At 54.2% G+C, this 26,459-nt stretch overlaps 1 protein-coding gene across 6 annotated transcripts in view; it reads right to left on the reverse strand.

Moving 5' to 3' along the window:
* The window catches only part of MGRN1 (mahogunin ring finger 1), a 60,786-nt gene that overhangs the window by 9,767 nt on the left and 24,560 nt on the right, over window positions 1-26,459 (reverse strand). For all 6 annotated transcript variants that reach the window (XM_060120166.1, XM_060120165.1, XM_060120163.1 and 3 more), the window contains 10 exons: window positions 22,942-23,060; window positions 21,289-21,377; window positions 20,498-20,644; window positions 19,311-19,428; window positions 11,535-11,601; window positions 10,812-10,861; window positions 9,098-9,145; window positions 7,546-7,614; window positions 6,078-6,237; window positions 2,144-2,253 (listed from right to left, as the gene is read on the reverse strand). In XM_060120166.1, the coding sequence (XP_059976149.1) occupies window positions 2,144-2,253; window positions 6,078-6,237; window positions 7,546-7,614; window positions 9,098-9,145; window positions 10,812-10,861; window positions 11,535-11,601; window positions 19,311-19,428; window positions 20,498-20,644; window positions 21,289-21,377; window positions 22,942-23,060 (977 nt within the window). The remainder of the gene's footprint in view (window positions 1-2,143; window positions 2,254-6,077; window positions 6,238-7,545; window positions 7,615-9,097; window positions 9,146-10,811; window positions 10,862-11,534; window positions 11,602-19,310; window positions 19,429-20,497; window positions 20,645-21,288; window positions 21,378-22,941; window positions 23,061-26,459) is intronic.

Consider the following 26,459-nt stretch of genomic DNA (forward strand, 5'->3'; position numbering starts at 1 on the left):
GCAGGTCCTGGCCAGGGCAGGTGTTGACAGTGGCCAAGTGTTCCCCACAAGTGGCCAAGCGCTCCCCACAAGCAGGCCCGGCTGGGCACAGGGAAGGGAACTGGAGGTCCCAGCACAGCCTCATTGACTCATCACCGAGTCTAACTCCTAAAGGTGGGGCTAAAGCCCCCGATGACCCCCACTCTGCAGCAATCTTAACAGACTCACTGGAGGAAACGCCCAATTTGGACTCTAGTACTACGTGGAAATTGCTCGTGCAGGGAATGTGGCAGAGAACAAGGGCCACTTAATTGGGACTGTAACCTCCAGAGAGGAAGGCGGTGGCCCTCTGGAGTGCGAGATTACCATCCAAGCCCCAGGCTGCCCTGCACTGTGGGAGACACTTCGGCTCTCAGGACAAGAGGGATAAACATGGGAGGATCCTGCCTGACCCTCAGATGCCAGGGCAGAAACCCGGAGAGGCGACAATAAAAACCCACCACCTGAGCCCACCCTCCGTGGAATAGCAAAGCTCCTTTCTCGGGGGCAGGAACAACTCAGTACTGTTCTTCTCTCCACCAAAAACATGGTGCTGGAGAAAGTACTCGCTGCTCTGAACACAAGTCCACTGTTAAATGGCTGAGGGCCTGGTTTCAGAGCTGGAAGCCCTGATGCCTACGGGCCCCACAGGCTAAACAGCGTGGCTGGCCCGGGAGAAGCGGGGTGACGGGCACCCCAACCCAAGGGGCAGCCTTGCTCCTGATCCAGCAGTGAGACTACGCCTTCAGATTTTGAAAGAGAAGCCAGATATCTGAGCCTTAAGGAAAATTCCTAGACTTTTAAACATTGGCCCAATTTTCAGAAATGCTGGGCTGAACACATCATACCTGCTGGCCTGGGGCAGGCGCCCTCTGTGGGTATGCCAATCCAGAGGGCTTTGGCTCTTTTTCCTTTTTAATTTTTTTAAAAATAAATTTTATTTATTTATTTATTTATTTTTGGCTGCGTTGGGTCTTCGTTGCTGTGTGTGGGCTGTCTCTAGTTGCGGTGAGCGGGGGCTCTTCGTTACAATGTATGGGCTTCTCATGGTGGTGGCTTCTCTTGTTGCAGAGCATGGGCTCTAGGTGCCCGGGCTTTAGGAGTTGTGGCACATGGGCTCAGTAGTTGTGGCTCGCGGGCTCTAGAGTGCAGGCTCAGTAGTTGTGGCGCACGGGCTTAGTTGCTCCGCAGCATGTGGGATCTTCCCAGACCAGGGCTCGAACCCATGTCCCCTGCGTTGGCAGGTGGATTCTTAACCACTGCGCCACCAGGGAAGCCCTGTTTTTCCTTTTTAGAGAGCTGGCAGGGCCTCTAAGAATCACTGGATCCAAACAACCTCAATCGAGAGCCAGGAAAATAGGCTCACTGGCTGACAGTGCTCAAAGCCAGCTGGGAGCCGGGAGCCGGGCGCCGGGCCTACCCCCGTCCGTCCTCGGTACTTCTGACCCCACCTGCCCACCTCAGCGACTCCCTAAACCCCACCCTGTCTGTGTGTCTCTCCACGTCTCTTTCTGTGTCTCCCTGTCTGCCCATCTCTCAGCATCTCCCTTCTGAACCTCATCCCCATCTGTCTCTCTCTCTCTCTCTCCATATCTGTCTCTCCATGTCTCTGCATTTCTGTGTCTCTCCCTCCCCATCTGTTTCTGCCCACCTTTCTCTCAGGGTCACCTTGGTGGAGCAGAGGTGACGACACCACGTGACAACACCACGACCCTTCAGACTCAGCTAAGGGTCACCTGCATCTCAGGCTCTTGCTATTGGCAAAAGCAACGCCATCCGGCAGCCAGAGCTCACTGGGCCCAGCCTGGATCACCCACGCATCTTCAAAGCTGCCCGTTGGGACCAGGCAGGTGAGCCAGAGGCCCAGAAAGCTGGCAGGCAGGGGTGCTGGCCAGACAGTCTGGGTCCTGGCCTGGCACCGCCCTGAGGGCAGAGCCTGGGCAGCCTCCTCCTGGCCACACCTCCAGGGCTTCCTGACCTACTGGCTCCCACCAGACCAGCCCCACCAGGAGCCAGGCGCTGTCCTAACATGGAGGCGGGCCCTGCACAGGAGGCAGGGGCTTCCTCCAGGCCCCTCCTCTCTCCACCCCGACACCCTCCAATGCAGGAAGGAAGAGGCACTTACAGAATGCTCATCGTGGTCCATGCTCTGGGCCAAAACGGGGCTGAAGGAGATGGGGGACAGGGCTCCTGGCTTCTTCCTCACTGCCCGGATCTGCAGAAGGGCCCGGAAAGCTGTGGCGGAAGCACAGGGTCATGTCAGGCAAGGGGCAGCACCACTGAGACCCTCCAAGTTTCAGGGACACTGACCACCCACCCACCTCGCAGCAATCCCAGGACAAGCCAGGTTTCTGAGTTGGAGGCAGTATTTTTTTTGACATCAGTCTCAGTAATATTTTGAGGGATATGTCTCCTCAGGCAAGGGAAGCAAAAGCAAAAATAAACAAATGGGACTACACCACACTATAAAGCTTTTGCACAGTGAAAGAAACTGTCAATAAAATGAAAAGTCCACGTACTGAATGGGAGAAGATATTTGCAAACAATATATCTGATAAAGGGTTAAAATCCAAAATATTCAAAGAACTCATACAACTCAACATCAAAACAAACAACCCGATTAAAAAATGGGCAGAGGGGCTTCCCTGGTGGCACAGTGGTTAAGAATTTGCCTGCCAATGCTGGGGACATGGGTTCGAGCTCTGGTGCGGGAAGATCCCACATGCTGTGGAGCAACTAAGCCCGTGCGCCACAACTACTGAGCCTGTACTCTAGAGCCCGTGAGCCACAACTACTGAAGCCCGCACGCCTAGAGCCCATGCTCTGCAACAAGAGAAGCCACCGCAATGAGAAGCCTGAGCACGGCAATGAAGAGTAGCCCCAGTTCGCCGCAACTAGAGAGAAGCCTGAGCACGGCAATGAAGAGTAGCCCCTGTTCGCCGCAACTAGAGAAAAGCCTGCACGCAGCAACGAAGACCCAACACAGCCAAAAATAAATAAATAAATAAACTAATTAATTAATTAATTAAAAAAAAGATATATGCACCCCTATGTTCTCTACAGCATTATTTACAATAGCTAAGATATGGAATCAACCAAAGTGCCCATGAACAGACAAATGGATAATAAAGATGTGGTGTATATATAATGGACTATTGTATATACACCATAAAAAAAGAATAAAATCTTGTCATTTGCAACAACATGGATGGACCTAGAGAGTATTGTGCTAAATGAAATAAGTCAGATAAAGATCAATACTGTATCATTTCACGTACATGTGGAATCTAAAAAACAAAATAAATGAATAAACATAACAAAACAGAAACAAGAGTTATAGATACAGAGAACAAACATCTGGCTACCCGATGACAGTGGGTGGGAAGAGGAAAGAAATAGGTGAGGGAGATGAAGAGGTACAAAATTCCAGTTGCAAAATAAATGTCATGGGTATGAAATGTACAGTGTGGGGAAATATAGTCAATAACTATGTAATATCTTTGTATGGTAACAGACGATAACTAGACTTACTGTCATGATCATTTTGAAATGTACAGAAAATAATTATTATGTTGTATAACAGGAACTAACACAGTGTTGTAGGTCAGTTACACTTCAAAAACAAACATACACACACATAGAAAGAGAGATCAGATTTGTGGTCACCAGAGGCGGGGATGGGGGAGGGGGAATTAGATGAAGGCCGTCAAAAGGTACAAACTTCAAGTTACAAGATAAATAAGTACTAGGGATGTAATGTACAACATGATAAGTATAATTAACATTGCTGTGTGTTATACATAAAAGTTGTTAAGGGAGAAAACCCTGAGAGTTCTCATCACACACACAAATTTTTTTTTTATTTCTTTAATTTCTATCATTTCTTTATATCAGATGATGGATGTTCACTAAACTTACTGTGATATTCATTTCGTAATGTATGTAACTCAAATCATTATGCTATACATCTTAAACTTATACAGATCTGTATGTCAATTATATCTCAATAAAACTAGAAGAAATAAAAAATATTAAAATAAGGTTAAAGGGAAAAAAAAAAAGAACAGAAAGAACATGAATAGATTCCTCCCGGTAGTTAGCCAGAAGCTCAAAGGAAGCACGACACCTTCTTGGAATCAAATAGTAAGGATGATCTCCTGAGGACAGTAATTCTCAGATACAAGGAATTTTTTTTTTTTTTTTTTTTTTTTTTGCTGTACGCGGGCCTCTCACTGCTGTGGCCTCTCCCGTTGCGGAGCACAGGCTCCGGACACACAGGCTCCGCGGCCATGGCTCGCGGGCCCAGCCGCTCCGCGGCATGTGGGATCTTCCAGGATCGGGGCACGAACCCGTGTCCCCTGCATCGGCAGGCGGACTCTCAACCACTGCGCCACCATGGAAGCCCACAAGGAATTTTATTCAGTCAAATATAGCTGATGAAATAGATAACCACAATTATATTCTAGTTTTCAAATGCATAAAGAATTTGTTTTGTGAAAGTACGTTGGTTGTGAATAGTCCATGAGATATTAAAGAGTATTAACTTATTACTGAAAATGAAAATATGATTTAATTAGAACAAATGACTTCAAAACGCCCTCCCTTTATCTCCTCTTACTGTATGTACTAACAATGGAATACCTTTAACCTGGAATGCAATTCACTAAAAACAACTAAAGTAAATCAAACTGAGAAACAAAGTAAAATAACATGTTACCAATATAGACTCACTGAATCTAAGTTAGGTTTGTTTTTTTTTTGTGGTACGTGGGTCTTTCACTGCTGTGGCCTCTCCCTGTGCTGTGGACGCGCAGGCCCAACGGCCATGGCTCATGGGCCCAGCCGCTCCGCGGCATGTGGGATCTTCCCGGACCAGGGCACGAACCCATGTCCTCTACGTTGGCAGGCGGACTCTCAACCACTGTGCCACCAGGGAAGCCCTAAGTTAGGTTTTTGAGTATGGTAAACACAGGGCAAAGAACACTTTATTAGAAAGATCAATTTGCATTAAAAAAAAATAAACCTAAGCTTTGTTTTTTTGTCTTTTTCTGCCTCGGTGTGCAGCTTTCGGGATCTTGGTTCCCAGACTAGTGACTGAACCTGGGCCACGGCAGTGAGGCCGGGAATCCTAACCACTAGGCCACCAGGGAACTCCTAAGCTTTATTATTTTTAAAACACACTTTCTTTTTCTCCCCCAGGGTTTCCCAAGGTCATGTATATTGATTAATTGCTTTGAAGCATAATTTTAATGTAGCCATAGACTACTCAACAAAAGAGAGTTTTATAGTGAACAGTCATGAACCTAAGAACTAAATGTAGCAATAAAGAGATATTTTCACACTTGGAGTTTTAAATCGACCAATACATTATTTCTGAAAGTGACAGTGAATCTGACAGTCTAAAAAAAAAAAAAAAAGCGCTCATTTATCTCCTCAGAGAAAATGTCCTGCAGCTCCCATAGGAGGGTGCTCTTGACGCTCACACCCAGTCCCCGCCAGGACCAGCAGGAACCGGGCCCAGGACTGTTGACCCACCAGCAGGACCTACAACCTGAGAATGTTTACTCTCTATTGGAGGATGAATATTTTGTTCAGAATTAGGCCCAACATGACAACTTTTTTTTTTAATGCCGTGTGCGCCACTTGTGGGATCTCAGTTACCCGACCAGGGATTGAACCTGGGCCCTCAGCAGTGAAAGCGCCAGAGTCCTAATCACTGGACCCCCAGGGAATTCCAACGTGACAACTTTTGACTGAGAAAGTCCAGATACTCAAGGAAACCAAATTTAACTCCTTGCTCATTTACACCCACCACACTTTTCATTTTATTATCATTTTTTATCAAACTATTTCCCACTTACTCTTTGAAATAAAGATCTGACTTGCTGATCACTTCGGTGCAGCTCACCCCACACACTGCCCTGCGGCCCCTCCTGGATGCCTGCCCTGCGTCTGACTTCCCTGGAGGCGGACGGCGCCACCCCATGGCCACGGGTGTCCCTGCCCACGTCTGCCACCATGCCCGTCTCCCCGCCCGCCCGCCCGCCCGTCCCACTCACGCAGCCGGCAGATGGGGCAGTTGCTGGCCTGGTAGCGCAGCGTGTCGGCGCACGAGTTGCAGAGGCACAGGTGGCGGCAGGGCAGGATCAGCGTGTCCCGCAGGTCCGACAGGCACACCACACACTCGTTGCTGTTGTCGCTGTTCTCCTCGTCTGAGGGCTGTGGGGACACCGAGGGTCCCAGGGTCGGTGGCTCCCGAGGCCAGAGCCCGGGGGCCTTCCTGTCCCCACTTCCCCTGCGGGCTGCGGTGGCAAAGGGAAGCCCCAGGGGCAGACGAAGGTCACCAAAGAGCAGGACGCCCCCCCGGCCCAAGACGCCTCCCCAGATCGAGAGAACTTGGGTCTCCTACTCCCCAGAACCAAAGAGGAAATGTGGGAAGACTCGCATCTGCCAAGGCTGCCCATTTATTTGCTTAAGACGGCAACAACAACAAAAAGGCAACGGAGTTCCCAGGCAGTCCGGTGCTTAGGACTCCGTGCTTTCTCTGCTGGGGCCTGGGCTCCATTCCTGGTCGGGGAACTAAGATCCCACAAGCTGCGCAGTGCGGCCCCCCCAAAATGAATCAGGCAAGTCTAACTTGCTGAAATGTTTTCCTTAAGTAATGGCACCTTCTGGAAAACAAAATTAGTTTCTGGATCAAGAGATAGCAACAGCCTAAAACAGGGATCAGCCAAGTCCAGCCTGCTGCCTGCTTCTGAAACAGGTGTTACCAGAACACAGCCTTGCCCCTGTGTTTCTGTATGTCTGCGGCTGCTTCTGCGTGATCCCAGCAGTGCTAGGGTCAGAAGTGACAGACGCCATAGAAGTTGACAACATTAACTACCAGGCCCTCTATGAGAAGTCCGATGACCTCTGATGCAGAAACATGACCTGGGCAGAGAGCACTTGGCATCCAGCCAGTTCCAGCCACCATGGAAGCTGGCCTGAGACCCCAGAGGTTTTTTAAAAAAGGCAGCAGTTTCATTTGTGTCTTAAGACAATGATGACAAAGGCATGGACTAATTCCCTGGCTGTGCCAGACCTTGGCTCTGTGGACCACCAGGCTCCTGTCACAGGCATTGGAAGGTGAGCCGGCCCACGGGTGCAGCGCGGGCTCAACTGCTGATGAGAGAAGGGAAAGGCCAAGGCTGCACCGGGGAAGGGGGCAGCAGGAGGGGGTCCAGCATCCCCAGGCTGCCCTGATGGCCAGCTGCCCAGTGATGGTAACAAGCCAGTGAATTTGCTGGAAAAAGGACAATGTCCCACAGACTCTGCTAACTCTAGAAATTAAGGAAAAATGATGGAGTCTGGGGGCCTGGGGTCTCCAGGGGAAGGCTCAGCAGGGAACTGGCTCATCTGCCACCAACCTGCAGGGCCCTGGCCAGGACAGGGGCCCCAAGCAGGTCACCCACAGGCCTGCCTCCGAGCAGCTGGGAGGAGCACAGGGGAGCACGGCCAGCCTGGTCCGGCAGTGCCACCAGCACGCACCTTCGTCTCTTGGTTGTTCTTGTTCTCAATGCCGTAGATCTCCTGCAGCAGATAGCTGACCCGGTCCACCTGGAGAGCAGAGAGGCGTCTGGGCACTTGCTCCCAACTCAACGGCTCCTCCGCACCCACCTTTCCCGACAACCCCTCCCAGGTGCCGGGCTCGGGTCCTGGGGGCAGGCGTGGTTGGCGATTCTGTCTAGCCCCACCCCCAGGGAGCGGGCACTACTGGAGACAGGCAGGGAGAAGCGCCACCTGCCCAGCCCACTGACAGCAAGGACGCTGGGCTGGGCCCAGGTTCTGCCCGCCCCGGAGGGCGTGGAGCCAAGCTCTACCTGGACCCGGCGACCACGTCTTCTGCCCACCGTACGGTGCCCAACCCCAGAGGAAAACAACCTTGGACCCTCCTGTCACCAGCCCCCCAAGAGGGACCAGAGTCAGGCCTCGAGCTGACCACAGTTTATGGGCCAGATACTCCTCCTGAGAGCCACGGCCCTGCCGGTCCGCTCTCCTGAAACAAGTGCCCAGACCATCACTGGGGTCTCCTGCCCTCCTGCCACCTCCAGGTGTTGCACCTGCCAGAGTTCTCTCAACCCCTCTTCTAAAAAACTCAGCACTACCACTCCCGGGTTGTGGCTGACACACCTGAGCAGCTACACACAGGATAACCTGATAATCACAGCTTTGGAGACAGACCCCACCATGGCCACTGTTAAATCAGTCTCCAGGCTCATTTCAGGGGACCCTGTCCGCTAAATCCTCACAGAACGTACCTAAGTCGGAGGCCCCCAGGGATAATTCTTCCTGGTGTGAGACCATGGAATTACGGACCCCAAAGAAAGGCTGTACTGGTCTATAGCTCCCATTGGTTCCAAGATATTCCATCCTTCTCTCAAATATGGATTAAGTCAATCTAAGTCTTTGCCCAACACAGAGGTAATTTCAGCAATTTGTGAGGAGGAGGGGAGGCTGCAGTGTTTCTCCCGTCTTTCCTCCCTCCCTCCCTCCCTCCCTTCCCTTCTTCCTCCATCTGTCCATTCATTCATTCGGCAAGTGTTTACTGAACACTCACTGAGTTCAAGCTGGACAAGATTTGGCTACAATGGCCAATGCAGGTACGTGGTGGGTATGCAGTACACGCGGACACACCCAGTGACCCTGACCCTGACTCCTGGAGCCCAGGGCCCACAGTAGTGGTGTCACCAGCTACTTCCACAGCAGCCATGGTGGCCCGGGGAGAATAATCCACAGAGACCACTGGGTCACATGTGTGTGCCTGTATTTTAAATCAAAAGGGCTCACGGGGGCTTCCCTGGTGGCGCAGTGGTTGAGAGTCCGCCTGCCGATGCAGGGGGCACGGGTTCGTGCCCTGGTCCGGGAAGATCTCACATGCCGCGGAGCGGCTAGGCCCGTGAGCCATGGCCACTGGGCCTGCGTGTCCGGAGCCTGTGCTTCGCAACAGGAGAGGCCACAACAGTGAGAGGCCTGCGTACCGCAAAAAAAAAAAAAAAAAAAAAAAAAAAAGGGCTCACGGTATTTCCTCTGATGGACTTACGATTTGCTTCTGCTTTAAAGGCTTCACAGAGAAGCTGCCATCGACGTGCTGTGGGGAACAAGGACAGAGAGGTTAAGTTGGCCGTGCTGAAGGCCCGTCCTTGGTAAACCAACATCCACGGCTGAAAAAAGAAGGGGCTACACAAAGACTCGAGAGACAGGCCAGGGATCCTCCAACTGTGGCCCTCTGACCTGGCTTCAAAACTACCCAGAAAATCTTCTAAAAATATCGCCTCCTGGGTCCCACCCTGACCTACAAACCCAACTCTCCCTGGGTCGTTCTCAAGAACACTCAAGTTCACCACCATCAGCCAAGTTCTGACAATGGATAGGGGCCTCCCCAGCTGCAAGAAGCAGCACCTGGATGACAAGAACTAAGACAGACGGCTCCAGCCCTCAAAGGGCTTGGTCGAATCACGAAGACAGCACAAGCATGTCACTGGCTTACGTACGCAGGAAGGCCCAAAGCTCTGAGAACCGTGAGAACAAGATAGAGCAAACGCGTCTGGTGGTACCTGGGGAGGCACACGGCTCCGAGTCCACACAGTTAAGCACGGTACCAGATCTGAACTCTCGCTCACCAAGTACCCCTTTTGAGTCCACTGAGACCAGCACCTGGCGTTTTCTGTAAGGCTGATGGGTTCTGACAGAAGTTTCTAGCACGCTGCACTCCAAAAATAAGGTAGTTTCTCGCTGGACTCTACACTGGAAGCACAGAATGGAGTGTCTGCCAGTGACGGCCCGTTGCCCCACCAGAGCACACAGATGGTAAAGAGTCACCACCTCCTCCTCCAAGGCCGGCCTGGGGAGCACAGCTGGTTAGCCCAGAGATGCAGAGGGCCACCTCCACCACAGCCCCAGGAGGCCAGGGAGAGCACAGACCCAACGTCGCCAGAGGGGCCTCGGGCCCAGCTCCACTGACCCCTTGGGGCATCTGGAAAGACCCAGATCACAGGGAGGAGATGGGCTCTGCACTTAAGGCTTTCGGGGCTGCAGGTACACCCTGGGCTGAGGAAGCCAGGGCTTGGAAGGACGTCCAGAACAAGCGGTCTGAGACGGGTTTGCTCGTGAGGTCCTCGCTCCTCGTCCACCTGGGCCACAGGCCGGTGCTAAAAACACAACTGCACAGTGCCGACCAACGTCAAGGAACACTACAAGGTGGGGATCAGTCGTAGCCTTTTCAAATAGGGGACACACCCCACTACTCTGGCAGGGCTCTCGGTGAGCAGGGACCCTGTCCCAACACAGCCAGGCCCTCGCTCACTGCATGGACGGACGCATGGAACTGTCTGGACCCCGGTGAGAGGATCATCCCTAGAACCCGAGACACCCTAATGCAGAGTCAGTGGTGAGGCTGACTGTCCTCACCACCAGCCAACATCCCCACCACACACCGTAAACACAGCCACAAAGCATGGACAGTCAGGGGCCTGGGGACTCAGGTCTGGTGGAAAAAAGGGCAAACACCTAAGTTCAAATACACATAACGCTAAAAAGGTAGCAGTAAACGAATCCTTCCATGTAAATGGTCTCTTTATATGCAGGACACCCCCAACCTGGGGACCCCAGAAGAGTATGTATGTCACATCTAGGACCATACTAGGCAGGTGGCAGACCCTCGCCCACCCCACCAGCATTTACTGGGCACCTACTGCGTGCAGGATACGATGACAAATGAGGGGTCGGCTGCACATCAGGAGCAAGATGGCACTTACCTTCTCAAAGGCGGCCAAGAGCACGTGGGCGTGGCCGGTCACTTCCACACCTGCCCGGGAGAGAGGAGAGTGGTCAGAGCCAGCCTCCACCACCCCCGGCGCCCCGCCCCGGGACTCCTCTTTCCAGCTGGCACGTCCCCAGCTCTCAGCCTGCAGGCAGGGCCTGGTCCTCTGAGGACCCACTGAGGTCTTGCCTTTGCCTCGCCCTCCTCTGCCCGCAGCTCCTTCCGACCCGCGCACCCCACCCGGCCCCAAAGCAGCCACTGCCGGCTGCCCACGGTTGGCTCTGCTCCTGTCTCACTCGGCCCGGGGACAAGCCTAGGCCGGGCAGGGCTCTGGTGTCTGCACCCTCGCCCGGGAACCCACAGCCCACAGCAGGGGCAAGGAGAGGCCAGGAGGAGGAGGTAGGCGGCAAGGGGTCAGCGTGGCGCCGGCAGCCTTCATCGTTCCACTGTGGGGTGGACACCAGCACCGGAGGCCTGTCTTGCCACTGTCAGCGCCGCGAGAGCCAGGCTCTGCCACAGGGGCACGGGGACAGCACCAGCAGCAGGAGACGGAGCGCTCGGTGCCCGAGCCCCTCGGCCCCAAGCCCACCCAGCAGGCTGAGTCGACGTCGTCTGCTGTTTCTGGACTGAGATCCCCGGACCCGGCTGACTGGGGTGAGAAGATCCTCTTCCCAAGTGTGCATGCCTGGGAGGGAGACCGAAGGGAAAGGCCACTCACCATCCCCCTCATCCACCACGGCCTGGATGACCACTGGAAACATGCCCCGGTCCAGGTCAAAGTTCAGCTGCGGAGAAAAGGAGGTGACAACAGTCAGACTGAGCCGGAGGGAGCGGGTGGGATGAGCAGGAGGCGCTGAGGTGACAGAGCTGAGGCAAGACAGGCGCCCTTTGCTTCTCTGCGGTAAAGCTGACTAAAAAGGCACATTTGTGTTCTGAGTGTAACTCAGTGTTATTAAGTACATCCGTAAGGTCACGCGATCGTCAGCACCATCTTTCCTGGAACGTCCTCGCCAGCCCTCAGCGGGCCTCCCAGCCCAGCCCAGCCCTGGAACCTCCATGCTGCTGCTGTCTGTAGACCGGCCGACCCTGGACATTCACAGAAATGGATGCACACGGTATCCGTCTTTTGTGTCTGGTGTCTCTCAGGCAGAATCATCACGCTGCAGCCGCCTCCCCCTTAAGGCCGAGTAGCACTCCTTGCCTGGCCAGACCTCACTGTCACCATTCACCTGCTCACAGACACCAGGCCCCCCTTTGGCTGTGCTGAGCGGGGCTGCCCCTGCTGGACTCTGTTGGGTGGAGCCCTAGGCACGGGAGTGCCGCGTCCCACGGAGATCCCGCGTCTAACCTTGTGAAGAAAGGCACCCAGCTCGGCCCCAACAAAGACGGAAGCAACGTGAAGGGGAGACCACGTGGCTCGTCCGAGCTCGCGGAGAAACCTCCTCTCACTTTTCCTTCTCCTCCTGCTTAAATCCCTCCAGGGATCCCCGCTGCCCTCTGGCTGCAGGCCACGCTCCTCCCCACGTGTCCACTCAGGTGCAGCTTCCACGTCTGCTGACCAGTGGGGACCGCGGGGAGGTCACACAGAGCCTGCGGGGCAGAGGCGCTCAGCCAAACACACCCACCACGAGAAGGGTGCCCAGCGGGTCCCTGGCCGTCGGTGGGCGGCAGGGCCAGGCTGGGGCCAGTGCTGGGACAGGGCATACTCAGCACTGCCAGGTTCAGGTCTGGCTCTACAACCTGAGCATCAGGTCCCGATCCTAACGCAAAAGTCCCAAGCAGGTGGCCGAGAGAGCACGCGGTGAGCACGTGGTGAGCACGTGGTGAGCATGCAGTGAGCACCCGCCCCTGGAGCTGCTTGTGTCCAGGCTGCGGAGCCGAGGCGGGAGCTGGCCCAGGAGGACCACGTGGGGTAGGGACTCCAGGGCGCGGGGCTTGGTAGGAATGTGCGCACACAGATCCACACGCGGGGAGGTGTCCAGGCCTACCCAGGACCCACAGCCTCAGGGTAGAAGGGCTGCACCGCCACAACTTGGACCCGGGAGAGGGAGGGACCCGCCTTCCCCGCTCCCGCCTTGCTCTGGGGTGCCCCACGGGGTGGGGGGTGACCACACATCCTCTACAGCTATCCCGGGGCCAGGGGCCTCCCACACGCCTGCTTCTGCCCTCCCTACCCTGAGCCAGGGAACAGGGAGCCATCTTGCCAACGACCATCCCACAGTTACCCCGGTGACGACGATGACGATGACGAAGCTGAGGTGGCTGTGATGCGCGGGCGCTGCCCTTCCCAGGCTGTAATCAGGCCCAGGAGGGGAGCTGCTCAGGTGACAGAGCTGGACGGGGAGCAGTGCAGGCCCTGCCGCCCCCGCGCTTCCGGCCTGTTGCTAGAATATAGTCGTCAGCGCTGACGTGGCGGCTTGGTTGCTCTGAGGAGCGGCCAGTGATTTGCATTTTCTTTCTCCCTTGCACGCTGAGCGCTGCCTCAGCACCAGCTGACGGGTGGAATAACAGACACTGGTCTGGGGAGGTGTGACGGGGGCTCCTGCCCCGCTGGCCGTCGGGTTCACGATGGACAGCCTTGCTAAGTAAGCACCCTGCACCCCGACCTCACGGACCCCTGCGGCCACCTGCGAGGGAGGGACTGTTTCTACTTCCAGCTGGTAGATGGGAAAGCAGGTTCGCAGAGGTGGCATAACTTGCTGGATGCTTCATAGACAGAGTGACAGAGCCAAGGGTGCCTCCAGGCCTCGCCCACCTGTGTCCTCCCAGCTCCTGGGAAAGGCCATCACTGCTGCCTGGACGCCGCTGGTACTTCTGTCCTGGAGACTCTGCTCTTACCAAGCCTGACCACCTGGGGCCTCCTGTCCAGCCCTGTCCAAACCCTACTGCAAAGGTGCAAATGACTGCTGTCCCACTTTTCAGGTGGCCACCCCAACTTTCCCTGAGGAAATGTGGCAACAACTTCTCTCCTACCCTGGTAGTGTGTGGCCTGGCCAGAGGATGGCATGTCCACCTGAGCACTCTGGGACGCAGGCGGGGACCACATCTCTCACTGGTCTGCAAGGCGCCAGCAGAGAGCGAGGCCAGCTCAGTAGGAGCACACCCTTCCTGATGACACGGGCCCCTGCAGACACCCAGCCTTTTCAGAATCTATGCCAATAAGTTCCTGATTTTCTTTTCTTAAGCCAGACTGAGGTGCTTCTGTCACTTGCAACCAAAGAAGTCCTGACACAGACACCACTTTGAAGGCTCTGCTGCAGCAGCCTTCCCGGCGCCTCCCACGAACATTCAGTGCCCAGACCACAGAGCAGCATGCTACATGTGACATTTGTCCAACTGACTTTGCAAACCCAACAGAAGACCCAGGGACAGAGGTGGAGACGACAGGGCACCATGACCCCTGCTCTCCCCAGACACCAGGGCCTAGGGGTTGGGGGGAAACCCTGGGAGTGCAGGGACCCAGGAAGCAAGGACCACCTCCTCCCAGACTCCTGCTCCCCAGAGCTTGGCACATGAGTCACGCCCCAGAGCCAAGCACGCGGGGAGAGGACAGAGACTTCCACCCTCCCAGAGAGTCTGAGGGAGACACTTTTTAGTTTTTGGCCACGCCAGGCAGCATGCGGGATCTTAGTTCCCCGACCAGGGATCGAACCCGCGCCCCTGCAGTAGAAGCGTGGAGTCTTAACCACTGGACCACCAGGGAAGTCCCAAGAGACACTTATTTTTAGTGCAGGGGGTGAGGCTTTCTTAGGGAAAAAGGCGGCCAGGCCAGGAGAGAGAGCAGCAGCTGATGCCAGCAGGAGTCTCGCCCAGGCTCCCCTCAGGCTCTGCTGTCACAGAGAAGCTGTGGACGAGGGTCTTTGCAAGGCCTAGGTCAGATGGACACTGGGAAATAGGGGAAAGGCAAAGGGTGGGGGAGGAGGGGACATGGCTTTGACTAAAATAAATGGAGGCCCATAAGGAGCTAGTGGGAAAACTGCAAAGAAGCCCCACGAGCCACAAGGAGGTCTGTAGGTACTGACCTGGAAAGACTCCACAACATGGTACAGTAAGAAAAGAAAATGACGCATGTGTGGGGCAGGGGGCACATGGGAAACCGCTACACCTTCCTCTTAATTTTGCTGTGAACCTTTAACTACTCTAAAAAAGTCTTACACTTAAATTAATTTAAATTAAATTAAAAAGCAAACTGCAGTCAAGACGAATGAAAACATACATCCACACAAAGACTTGCACACAAATGTTCACAGCAGCATTATTCACGATAGCCAAAAGGCGGAGACAACCCAAATGTCCATCAACTGATGAAGGGATAAACAAAATAGGATCCCATCCATCCAGTGGAATGTTATTCGGCCATAAAAAGGAATAAAGCACCGATACATACTACAACCTGGAAAAGCCTTGAAGACATGATGCTGAGTGAAAGAAGCCAGCACAAAAGGTCACACAGTGTCTGATTCTGTTTATGAGAAACATCCAGAACAGACAAATCCAAAGAGACAGAAAGTGGATGAGCAGTGGCCAGGGGCTGGGGGAGGAACGAGGAGTGATTGCTAGTGGGTAGAGGGTTTCTCTTGGGGATGACAAAAAAGTTCTGGAGCTAAGGCAGTAGTGACGGCTATACAACTCGGTGAATATAGTAAACACCACCGAATTATACACTTTAAACGGGTGAGCTGGGGACATCCCTGGTGGTGCGACGGTTAAGAATCCGCCTGCCAATGCAGGGGACATGGGTTTGAGTCCTGGTCCGGGAAGATCCCACATGCCGCGGAGCAGCTAAGCCCATGCGCCACAACTACTGAGCCCGCGTCCCACAACTACTGAAGCCTGTGTGCCCAGAGCAACAAGAGAAGCCACCGCAATGAGAAGCCTGCACACTGCAACAAAGAGTAGCCCCCGCTCACCACAACTAGAGAAAGCCTGCGTGCAGCAACGAAGACCAAACACAGCCAAAAATAAATAAACAAAATAAATAAATTTATTAAAACAGAAACAAAAAAATAAAAGGGTGAGTTGTATAGTATGCAAATTATGTCTTGATAAGTTGTTTTAAAAAAACAAGCTACAAAATAATATTTGTACAGTATGACTGCATTTTTGTAAAAAACAAATGCATACAGGACAAAGTCTGGAAATACACCCCACATGGTCAGAAGTGGTCACTTCTGGAAAAGGAGACTGAACTGGGAGCATTCTGCTTGACAGATTCTGTGTAATTTGCACATTTTACTATTAGCATACATTACTGTTATAATCTTTAAATAGGCAAATCTGGGGAAAATGGCTAAAAAAAGGGAGGATGGCCAGGCCTCTGATGGCACAATGCTTGCAGCTGAAGGGACGCCTGGCTGTGTCTGGAGACATCTTCAGTTGTCACAATTGCAGCAAGGGACATTTCTGACACCTGGTAGGCAGGGGCCAGGGAGGCTGCTCAACATCCCACAGAGCACAGGACAGTCCCTACCAGAGAATGACCCAGGACCCAAATGTCAACAGCACCGAGGCTGAGAAACCCTGGTATAAAGGAGAAACCTGAGTTTGGTGCCAGAGTGTCTGTCACGTCTCTAACACCTACCAACAACCCCTTCAATGCCCTCAGCTGGCAAGGACGTCATGCCAGGACGTTAACAGCATCCTTCTGCTCTCCATACAGCTTAACTTCCAGAACCTTCTATTTATGGCAAAGCTTAGTCGTTTCCTAGCTACAGTAATGAATGATGAAGTTTCCATTTAAAAATAACATGTAGGGCTTCCCTGGTGGCGCAGTGGTTGAGAGTCCGCCTGCCGATGCAGGGGACACGGGTTCGTGCCCCAGTCCGGGAGGATCCCACATGCCGCGGAGCGGCTGGGCCTGTGAGCCATGGCCGCTGAGCCTGCGCGTCCGGAGCCTGTGCTTCGCAATGGGAGAGGCCACAGCGGTGAGAGGCCTGCGTACCGCAAAAAAAAAAAAAAAAAAAAATACACGTAATACACCTGCCAATGCAGGGGACGTGGGTTCAAGCCCTGGTCTGGGAAGAACCCACATGCTGCGGAGCAGCTAAGCCCGTGTGCCACAACTACTGAGTCTGCGTTCTAGAGCTTGTGAGACACAACTACTGAGCCTGCGTGCCACAACTACTGAAGCCCGCGTGCCTAGAGCCCGTGCTCTGCAACGAGAGAAGCCACCGCAGTGAGAAGCCTGTGCACCGTAACCAAGAGTAGCCCCCGCTCGCCACAACTAGAGAAAGCCCGCGCGCAGCAAAGAAGACCCAACGCAGACAAAAATAAATAAATAAAATAAATTCAAAATTTTAAAAATTAAAAAAATAAAAATACATGCAATAGAGGGAGGAATGGGAGTGACTGCTTAATGGGTGCAGGACTTCCTTGTGGGTGATCAGAACGTCCTGGAACTGCCCAATGGTCACACACTATGAATGCACTGTCACTGACGTAAGTTTATATTGCGTGTATTCTATCACAATAAAAAACACCTGTAAGAAAAACTGAGCTGATTTCCAGAACATATGAGTGGGAATTCTCTGTCGGTCCAGGGGTTAGGAATCTGCACTTCCACTGCCGAGGGCCCAGGTTCGATCCCTGGTCAGGGAACTAAGATCCTGCAAGCCGCATGGTGTGGCCCGCCCCCCGCAAAAAAGAACATCTTAGCTGAAGTGATAATCAGAAAAGGCAAAGATGAGGACGGGGTCCCAGGATAACAACACTGGACAGGCCCACCAGGCCACACGCTGACAAGCTGAGGACGCAGGTTCCCTGATGCACTGAGGGAGCAAAGGGGGTGCTCTTGTGGAGCATCCAAGACTGGCTTATCTGCAAATGCACAGGGGATGTTTCAGGGCCAAAATGCCAAGACTGGGCTATCTCAGAGGTCACCAAGCTGAGATGCAGCCTCAGCCCAGCCGCCCCGCAGTCACCATAGGTGGGGGCACCCACTCACCTGCCCTCCCAGCCCCTCTGCCCTTGGGAAGCTGCCCCATCCCATTCACAGGAGGGTGGGTGGGACCAGATGCACCTGCCGGGCATCTGAACCAGAAAATGCAGGGACGGAACCATCCTGATGGCATAGGGCTGTGGGCAGGGAGCCCCCAGGACTGCTATTCAGCTTGGCCTTTGACTTCGACGGCCCCACCCGGCTTCCAGAAGACCTGTCTTTCTCATGTTGCAAGACATCAAAGTGCTCTGACCAGCAAGCACACGCGGCCGGGAGTCACTACCAAGGCGTGGCCTTCACTGCTGACATACCCGTGACCCAGAACCTTCCTGGCAATTCCCACACCACACCATGCCCTGCTACCTCCAATCCTTCCCACTCATGTCCTTCAGTAACATAGTACGTGACTACCCTCTGTCAGAAAAAACTAGAGAATTCAGCTAAGTCAAAGAAGCCAGACGTGAAAGGCCACATACTGTACGGTGTCATCCATATGAAATGTCCAGAACGGGTAAATCCAGGGAGACAGAAAGCAGATTGGTGCCAGGGGCTGGGGCAGGAACAGGAATTAACTGTAAAGGGCATGAGGGACCCTACTGGGAGGATTAGAAACATCCTAAAACTGGATTGTGGTGATGGCTGTGATCACAGATTTACTAAAAATCACTGAATTGAACACTTAAAATGGGTGAGTTTTATGATATATAAACTCTATCTTAATAACCTGGTTTAAAAAAACAAAAACAAAATAATTCAGGGGTGTACAGAGTATTGATACTCACACTGTACACATGTAGTGTGTATGTGTGTGTCTCCCTTATACCAAGCTCCTTTGCAAAAATAACCACTGTCTTCAGCTTGACGGGGAATCTTCTCTGGCTTTTCCTCAAGGATTATGTACACATACATGTACCTGCAGAAGTGGTCTTGTGCACATCTGTGGCTGTCACATATGTGCGATTACATGGTATTTGTCTATAATGTGCTCTTCTACAAGCCCAGGAGGTGCTTCCACATCAGCATGTACAGCACACATAAGCTCTGTCAGCTACTTTAAGGCTCACGACATCCCAGAACGGAGCTGGACTATGGTGCCCCCATTATATATACAGGGGGTTCCCATGATGTCAGTGAACCAAGCGATACCTCCGCAACGGACGTGTAGATTGTTTCCAATTTACTATTACAGGCAGAGCTGCAGTGAGCACCCTCCACGTCATGTAAATCACTGTCCTTAGCTACGGAATCACTGGGTGGGAGGCATCCTGCTACGCTGCAGCCCCGTGGCCCAGACAACCATACCAGAGCCTATACGGAGCTTCTAACTGCTGCTGCTCCATCCGGCCACGATCATCCAGTCCAGCCAAGGCCTGCACCGACCGCAATCCACAGTCCAGGTACCCCGACTGGGCACACAGACCTTGATCAGCAGCCATTCCTGACACTTATCAACTACGTGAGGAATCTGAGTGAACGGGCCCCACTGTGCTTGCCCCACTCCAGGGGAAGGAACTCGGGGAGGGGCCAGGGGAAAGGGGGGCCCAGCCAAGATGTTACCTCATCATCCTTCCACTCCGAGAAGTCGATCTTGAAGGAGGGCAGGGAGAACTGCTGGCTCACCCCTCGCTTGTAGTGGACGGTCTCGGACTGCAGGGCCGGGCTCTTGGGGGTGTACCTGAAGGGGCCGAGAGAGAAAGGACAGTGAGACAAATGCTCTGCCGCGTCCCATTCTCCCAGAGCCCACACCTGCCCAATTACTGCTACCTTTCCAGACTTGGCTACACCCTTCCATTTGGCTTTTATGGTTTGTTGACATTTTTGAATGAATACAGTACAAAAATGCACAGTGCAAAGTGACCCCCAGCCCCGGCTTCACGCGTGCTCCCAGCCACCTGCTTCTCTGCCCCGTCCACAACCTGTGTGTCACTCCTGGGAAAGCTGAGGCATAATCACGCCTGTATGAGCAGGTGTTTCTTCTTTAATATTCAAACAGCAGTCCACCTACACTCTGCTCCGACCACTCGTGTGCCCGAAGCTGTCCCCCAGTCATCACAGATGGAGGTGCCGTGTTCTTGGGACACTGCGTGGGTTCCACCGTGGTTTTACTCTAACTGATTCAACCAGGCCCCCACTGGTGGACACCAGGCGGTCGCCAACATCTTGCTATTCCAAACAAAGCTTCCAGGACTCTCCTCTGCACACATCTTAACCACACATGCAAGCATGTCCCCAAGATAAATTCCCAGGAAAGGAACGGCTGAGTCAAGCAGCACACACATTTTCAATCCCGATAAGCTCTGGCATCTCCCTATGCAGGAATCCAACCCAGGACCCTCACCCACCTCCCCACACCTGCTGTCCCTGGGGTCTCACTCAGTCTCTATGACAAAGGACACTCTCGAGGGCCTTGGCAAGTCCGGCCTGAGACTGACACTGGGGGAGGGGCTGCTCTTACACGAACAGGGACTCACAGCCCGAGCTCTCAGCCACTATTCCACCCCCGGATCAAATCTGGTCTCCGAGGGATTTCCTCTGACAGGACGGAAGTGGGTGCGTTTCTGCCCATCCTGCCCGGGTCTGGCCTTGCAGCCTGGAGGCAGGCCTGCCATGGTCATGCTGAAGTTGCAGATTTCAAACTTTTGGGGCCAGCAGGGCCCTGTTTCAAATCAAAGCTCCGAAAGTTCAAATACACAGTACAGACAGAAGCAGAACCACTGGGCCTGCCAGGCCCCACGGGGACTCACGCAGCCGTCCCATTCAGGAACTCCTCCACTGCCTGGCAGTAGATGGTGATGGCCACCCGGGCGTCGGCATCGAAGGTGAACTCCAGGCTGTAGAGGACTCGGGGCTTCTCACCGTCCTCAGTGGGGCTGTCAGCACCGTCCTTGTACCTGTCCGGGAGACAGAGGAACAGGGCAGGTCAGGGGCTGCGCCTACGAGGGTGTCCCCACCCCATACAGCACCCCCCGCCCCCGCGGGGGCCCCAGAGTCAGCTGCCTGGCTGCATCCCACCTTCCTAGGAACGTGGTGGCCGTTTCCTGTTTGGACAACAAGGCCCAACAACGCAGGGTCCTCCTTCCCCTGTCTCCTGCCCACAGAAAGGGAGACTAGTCCTCCGGGTTTAGAAATGGCCCCGATCCCTCAAGTCTTCCGGGTTTGAGGCGGTTTCTCAGCCCACTGAAGCGCCGGCTGGACTGCTCGTGACAGTGGGGGTGTGCTGAGCGCCGTAGGGTGCTGAGCGGCATCCCTGGTCCCTGCCTGCCAGATGCCAGTAGCACCGCCCTCGCCCACCCCCAGCTGTGACAACCAAGACTGTCTCCAGACCCGGGCCCAACGCCCCTGGGGCACAGGAGCCAGGCTGGAGTTCCACAGGCAGAACCTGCAGGCCCCTCCCCTCCCCACCCTCCCCCAGGGGCAGCTCTGGAATCGAGTCCTGATTCTACACAAGGGGGAGTAGGGCCCGGGGCCACTCTCTCCCAAGCACCAGGGGGCCCATGGGGGGCCACAGCGCGGCAGGGGGCGGGGGAAGGGTTACCTCACGAGCCGGAGGGAGTCTTTGCGGATGTTCACCAGGCTCCTCAGTGTCTTCACGGGCTCATGGGGGGCAGGGGTGACGTAAGGAAACTAGAAGGGAAAGAGCAATTCCAGGTAACCCCCAGGGCACGGCAGAGGGCTTCATCAGAGCAATGGTCACAACCCTGCCTGGTCATCCTGGGCCCTCGCACTGACCACAGGACAGCACTCCCCTCATCCACATCCAAGGAAACCACAGGCGACACGGCCAGCACGTGGGAGAGCCAGGACCGGAATTGCCCTGAGGATTCTGGGTCCCCAGTTGCAGGAAGGACCCTCAGCTGGGTCCCCGGGGCAGAGGTTAGGGTTGGGGCTCCCAGGCCATGTTCCTGGAGGTGGGACCTGCCATCTCACTGCTGCCCTGAACAAGGCAGGCTCTCCACACGAGGACGATGGTCAATACAGATTTCGGAAGGGACGTGCGCCACACAGGCACGCACGCGCGCACACACACACACACACACACACACACATGGGTGCTGTAAAACTGGTTGTGTCTGGAAGGCTTGGGCACGGGGTCAGTCTCCTGCTGGTGACAATGCACTGAGTCTTAGCCCATGTTGTCACTGGGAAGCCGGGTAAAGGACACCCGGGGTCTCTCCATCACTTCTCACAACTGCAGGTGACTCTACGATGGTCTCAAGGAGAAAGTGACACAAGACAACAGATCTACAGGTGGCCTGCAGAGCCAGGTCCTGGGTCTGAGCCAAGGCTGCAAAGACGTGGAAGGCAGGTTCTGCTCCTACTGTCACAAACTCAGGAGGGTGGGGAGCTCAGTACAACGTGGAGGCCCCACTGGCCCCATGGGTGGGGGACCAGCACTCTAGGCCCCAGGCCAGTTAAAGGACCAAGACTTCATGTCAACCAGCTGCTCTACAGCTAAAACAGCCTGGAGACCCCTGGTCCAGGGGATACCACCCCCACCAGGCCCAGGACTCAGCAGCCTTAGGGGACAGAGTCCAGTGTTTCCTGAGAGAGAGGGCCTCCTGCCTGGGCCCTTGGCCACGCAGGGGACCATTATCTCAAGATGCAAAACCCAGGCCCCTGCTCAGCAATCCCCCACAGCCCTCTCTCTAAGAGTCTCCATCCATCAAACGTTCCCTTCTTTATTGCCTGCACCCCACATACTAAACAGGGCAGGGTCTGTCCTTCCAGCCCCTGGAAGAGTCCTAGGTACATATCAGGTGCCAAATGTGGGTTGAACAACAGGACAGCAGTGTATGAAGTGCACTCCTCTGGTGACTAGTGAGGGCGAACTTGTAAGAAACAGTCCTGGCCGTTTGCGTTTCTGCTTTGGATCACATCTCTTGCCCACTGCTCTATGGAATGTGGATGTTCTTTTCTCTTTTTAAAGACAATCATCCAAGAGGCCTGGGATGAAATCCAGATCCTTCCTCAGCCCCACAGTCTGGATGCACCGGGTTCAGTAGCAGCTGCTCTGTACCCTAGGGACCAACCCTCAGCCATCCAGCCTCTAAGGGGGGACAGGCCTCACGCACACATCACATGCACACGTTCAGATGGCACCTCCGCCCCGTTTGGCGAGACTCGGTGCCTGCTCGCAGCCAGGGGCCTTGCCACCTCTGCCCATGTGCCCAGCCCCACCGAGACCCACCTGGACCGGGCGATTGCCCAGGAAGTTCAGATCCATGTTCTCTCCAAAGAGGTAACCTTCAGGGTGGGGGGTGTCGAATTTCTCACCTCCCATGAAAAAGTGTGAGGCAAAGTAGTTTCCTGGTTAAAAAAGGAAACACAACTGTAGACGATGAGGCTCAATACAGCCCAATGGGAGCATCTCGTGGCCGAGAAGCTCAGCCTGAGAAAGGCCAGCTCCAGACACAGCCTCAGCCCCTCCACCTGGCCTGGGGCCTCTCCTCCCCACTCCTGGACTCATCCAGACCCCCGCTCCAATATCACTTCCTTCTGCAGCAGGTTGAACTGCGTCCCCTACAAGGACATGTCCCAGTCCTCACCCCTGGCACCTGTGACCTTGTATGGAAATAGGGACTTTGCAGATGGGATCCAGTTAACAGGAGTCAGACTGTATGGGGGCCCCTAAACCCAGTGACCAGCGTCTCCATAAGAGAAAGAGGGAGATGTGGACACAGACACACACAAAGGGAAGAAAGCTGTCTGACAACAGAGGCAGAGACTGGAGTGATGCGGCTACAATCAAGGAGTGCCTCGAGCCTCCAGAAGCTGGGAGAGGTGGGAAGGAGCCTCCCCTAGAGGCCTCAGAAGGAACCAACCCTGTGGACACCTCGATTCTGGACTTCTGGCCTCCAGAACTGTGAGAATAAATTCTGTTGTTTTAGATCACCCAGTTTGTGGCACTTCGTTACAGCGGCCATAGGAAACGAATACACTTTATCTGACCCCCAGACTAAATCAGCCTCCCCACCCCAAATCCAAGCCCTGAGAACTTTTTCACCTCAGTGCTGACCACAGTTTAAAACTGTGTGGACCTGAGTTATTTCATTTCTATCTGACTCCCCTCCATGAGGACTGAGGCTATACGTCCCTGGCACACTTAGGCACTAAATTCACATTTCTTGTAAAAATAGATGGCTACAAGGCAACGGACATGGGTCAGCTTCAAAGAACTGAGCTCACAGCCTTGGGAAACACTAAAAGTACAGCCTCCCCCAAGCTTCCTGATCTGATACTTGCCCACTGTCCCCCTTTTCTCTCTGGCACAGTGAAAGGCCAGGTAACCAGAGGGCCCTGTGAATTTTGTGGACCAGAGGGAATTCTGGGCCCCTTGAGCTTTGGTGGGCGCCCTGCATGGATCTGTGTGCCCTTCCTGAGAACCACAACCCCAGTTACGCGGGACACAGCCTTGGCTGCCTAGGCCGGGAGGCCCAGAACCAGGAGTACAGCCTGGTGGCTCTTGACTGCAGGGAACATAGCCAGGACATATCAGGCCAGGGCGTAACCGCAACCCACGTGTGGACCAGGAACCAGACAGAGCCAACTGCAGTGAGAGAAAAAGAATAAAGTGGTGACTAGTTAAATAAATGCAATACTCCTGATTTTATGTAACACCATATAATAGCTGCTAAAGAGCGTCAAACAGACCTGGATACTGACACAGAAAGATGGTCACGGAATATTCGTTGGATGCATTCCCAAACCCCTTTTGAGAGGTAACTGCACACACTTAGGCATGCATGACGCAAGTTGTGAGTACACAGAGAATGGTCAAAAGGATGCACCTAAAAAGCTGCTGAGAAGTCAGTCGGGAGCAGGTGCGGCATGGACAAAAGCCCAGACGTTCTGCTCCATGTTAGATCTTTTCACTGAACATGAACCACTCGTGGTGCACTTATCAGAATAAAAAGACTAAGTGTGATGCAGGGAAGCACCTGGGCCCTTCCAAAGTCACCTGGGATTTGCACTCAGTCCCGTCTACCGCACTGAGAGCATCAGTGGATTTTAATGTGCAAAGGCTTTAAAAAGGTGGTTGTTCCCACACTGGCCCTATTGGGGTGGGGCACAGGCGGTCTCTGGACCTGTCTCTGGACAGGTGGGCCTATGGCCCACCCAACCTTGAGCCCGGATCACAGGGCAGGTGAGAGGGGTGTCAGCTGGGAGCTCTGGGGGAAGCCAGCTCGGAGCCACCTGGTCCGCCAGGACTATGATTAGGCCATGACAATGGCACACAGCACAGCACAAGCAAAGTCACATGCACTAGGCTCTGTGACAAGTCAGGGCCACAGTGGCATGTGACAGAGGGTGCACGGAAGCCCAGTGGCTGCCTGGGCCCCGCCCTGCCAGGACCTCCCCGCTGCTCACAGGCCCTGAGGTGGACCCAGAGGCCGCGCAGCACTGGTCTGGAGGGAAGGTTCCAGGCAAGACAGGCCCCTGGCCCAGAAAATCCTGCTCCAACCTCCCCCTGGGGGACCCCAAGGCCCAATCACATTATGTCCAACAAATCTCCAGAATTTCCGCTCCACAAGCAGAAAGTGGGTGAGGAGGTTCTCCTCTAAGAAGGCCCCATGTTCTCACCTCCTGGTATTCATGTCTCTGAGGAGACTTCCCAGACTGAACAGGGCTGATCTGTGTAACCAGCAGGACACCGTGGAATTGACAGAGTGGGACGTCCAAGGCTCTGGGAGAGGAAGCCGGCTGCCGTGCTGGACACTCAAACAGCCCCATGAAGGGGTCCATGTAGTGACAAACTGAAGCCTCCAGCCACTGGCCAGCACCAACCTGCCACCCCTGCGAGGGAACCACGTGGGAATCAGACCTTGTAGCCCGGCTGACAGCAACCTCAGGGGAGACCCTGAATCAGAACTACCCAGCGAAGCCACTCCCAAATTCCTGAGCCACAGAAACCGTGACAATAAGCATTTATTGTTATAAATGGCCAAATTTTGAATTTGTTACTCAGCAAGAGACAACTAACATGATGGGCTTCGAAATCCAGTCTGAGTGACCCTCTCTGGGCTCCTGAAAAATAACATTTTTCTGCGGCCACTACGCTGCTCAACGCCACCACCATCTACCGCTGGAGTCCTGCAATCCACTCCCCAGTCTCCCCACTTCCACAGCCCCAAAGGCTGTTTCCTACATCCCAGTGCTCATAATGAGGGGCCTTCTGATGCCTCCCTAATCACACCAAAACAAGTCCCAGTCTCCTCCCCATGGCTTGCGGCGGACCTTGCCAACCCGGTCCGTACCCCAGGGTCTCTGTACTTGCTGTTTCCTCTGCTTATGAAGTTCTTCCCCAAAAGTCTGCCTTGATCCTTAGACCTCATGTGTCCTCCTCAACAAGGCCTCTTCTGATCATTCTTTTTAAAATTTGCAACTTCCACCCTCCCACCCTGCCTGCTGACCCCCCACTCCCAGCCCCCTTCCCTGCTTTGTTCTCCTCCACAGCTCTTTCCACAACCTGACGATACACAGGAGGCCTGCACGTCTTAGTGTAGGTTTTTTTGTTGCTTGTTTTTGTTTTTGTTTTGCGGTACACGGGCCTCTCACTGTTGTGGCCTCTCCCGTTGTGGAGCACAGGCTCCGGACACGCAGGCTCAGCAGCCATGGCTCACGGGCCCAGCTGCTCTGCGGCATGTGGGATCTTCCCGGACCGGGGCACGAACCCGTGTCCCCTGCATCGGCAGGCGGACTCTCAAC

Source organism: Mesoplodon densirostris, chromosome 16 (assembly GCF_025265405.1).
Source record: "Mesoplodon densirostris isolate mMesDen1 chromosome 16, mMesDen1 primary haplotype, whole genome shotgun sequence".
Taxonomy (NCBI): domain Eukaryota; kingdom Metazoa; phylum Chordata; class Mammalia; order Artiodactyla; family Ziphiidae; genus Mesoplodon; species Mesoplodon densirostris.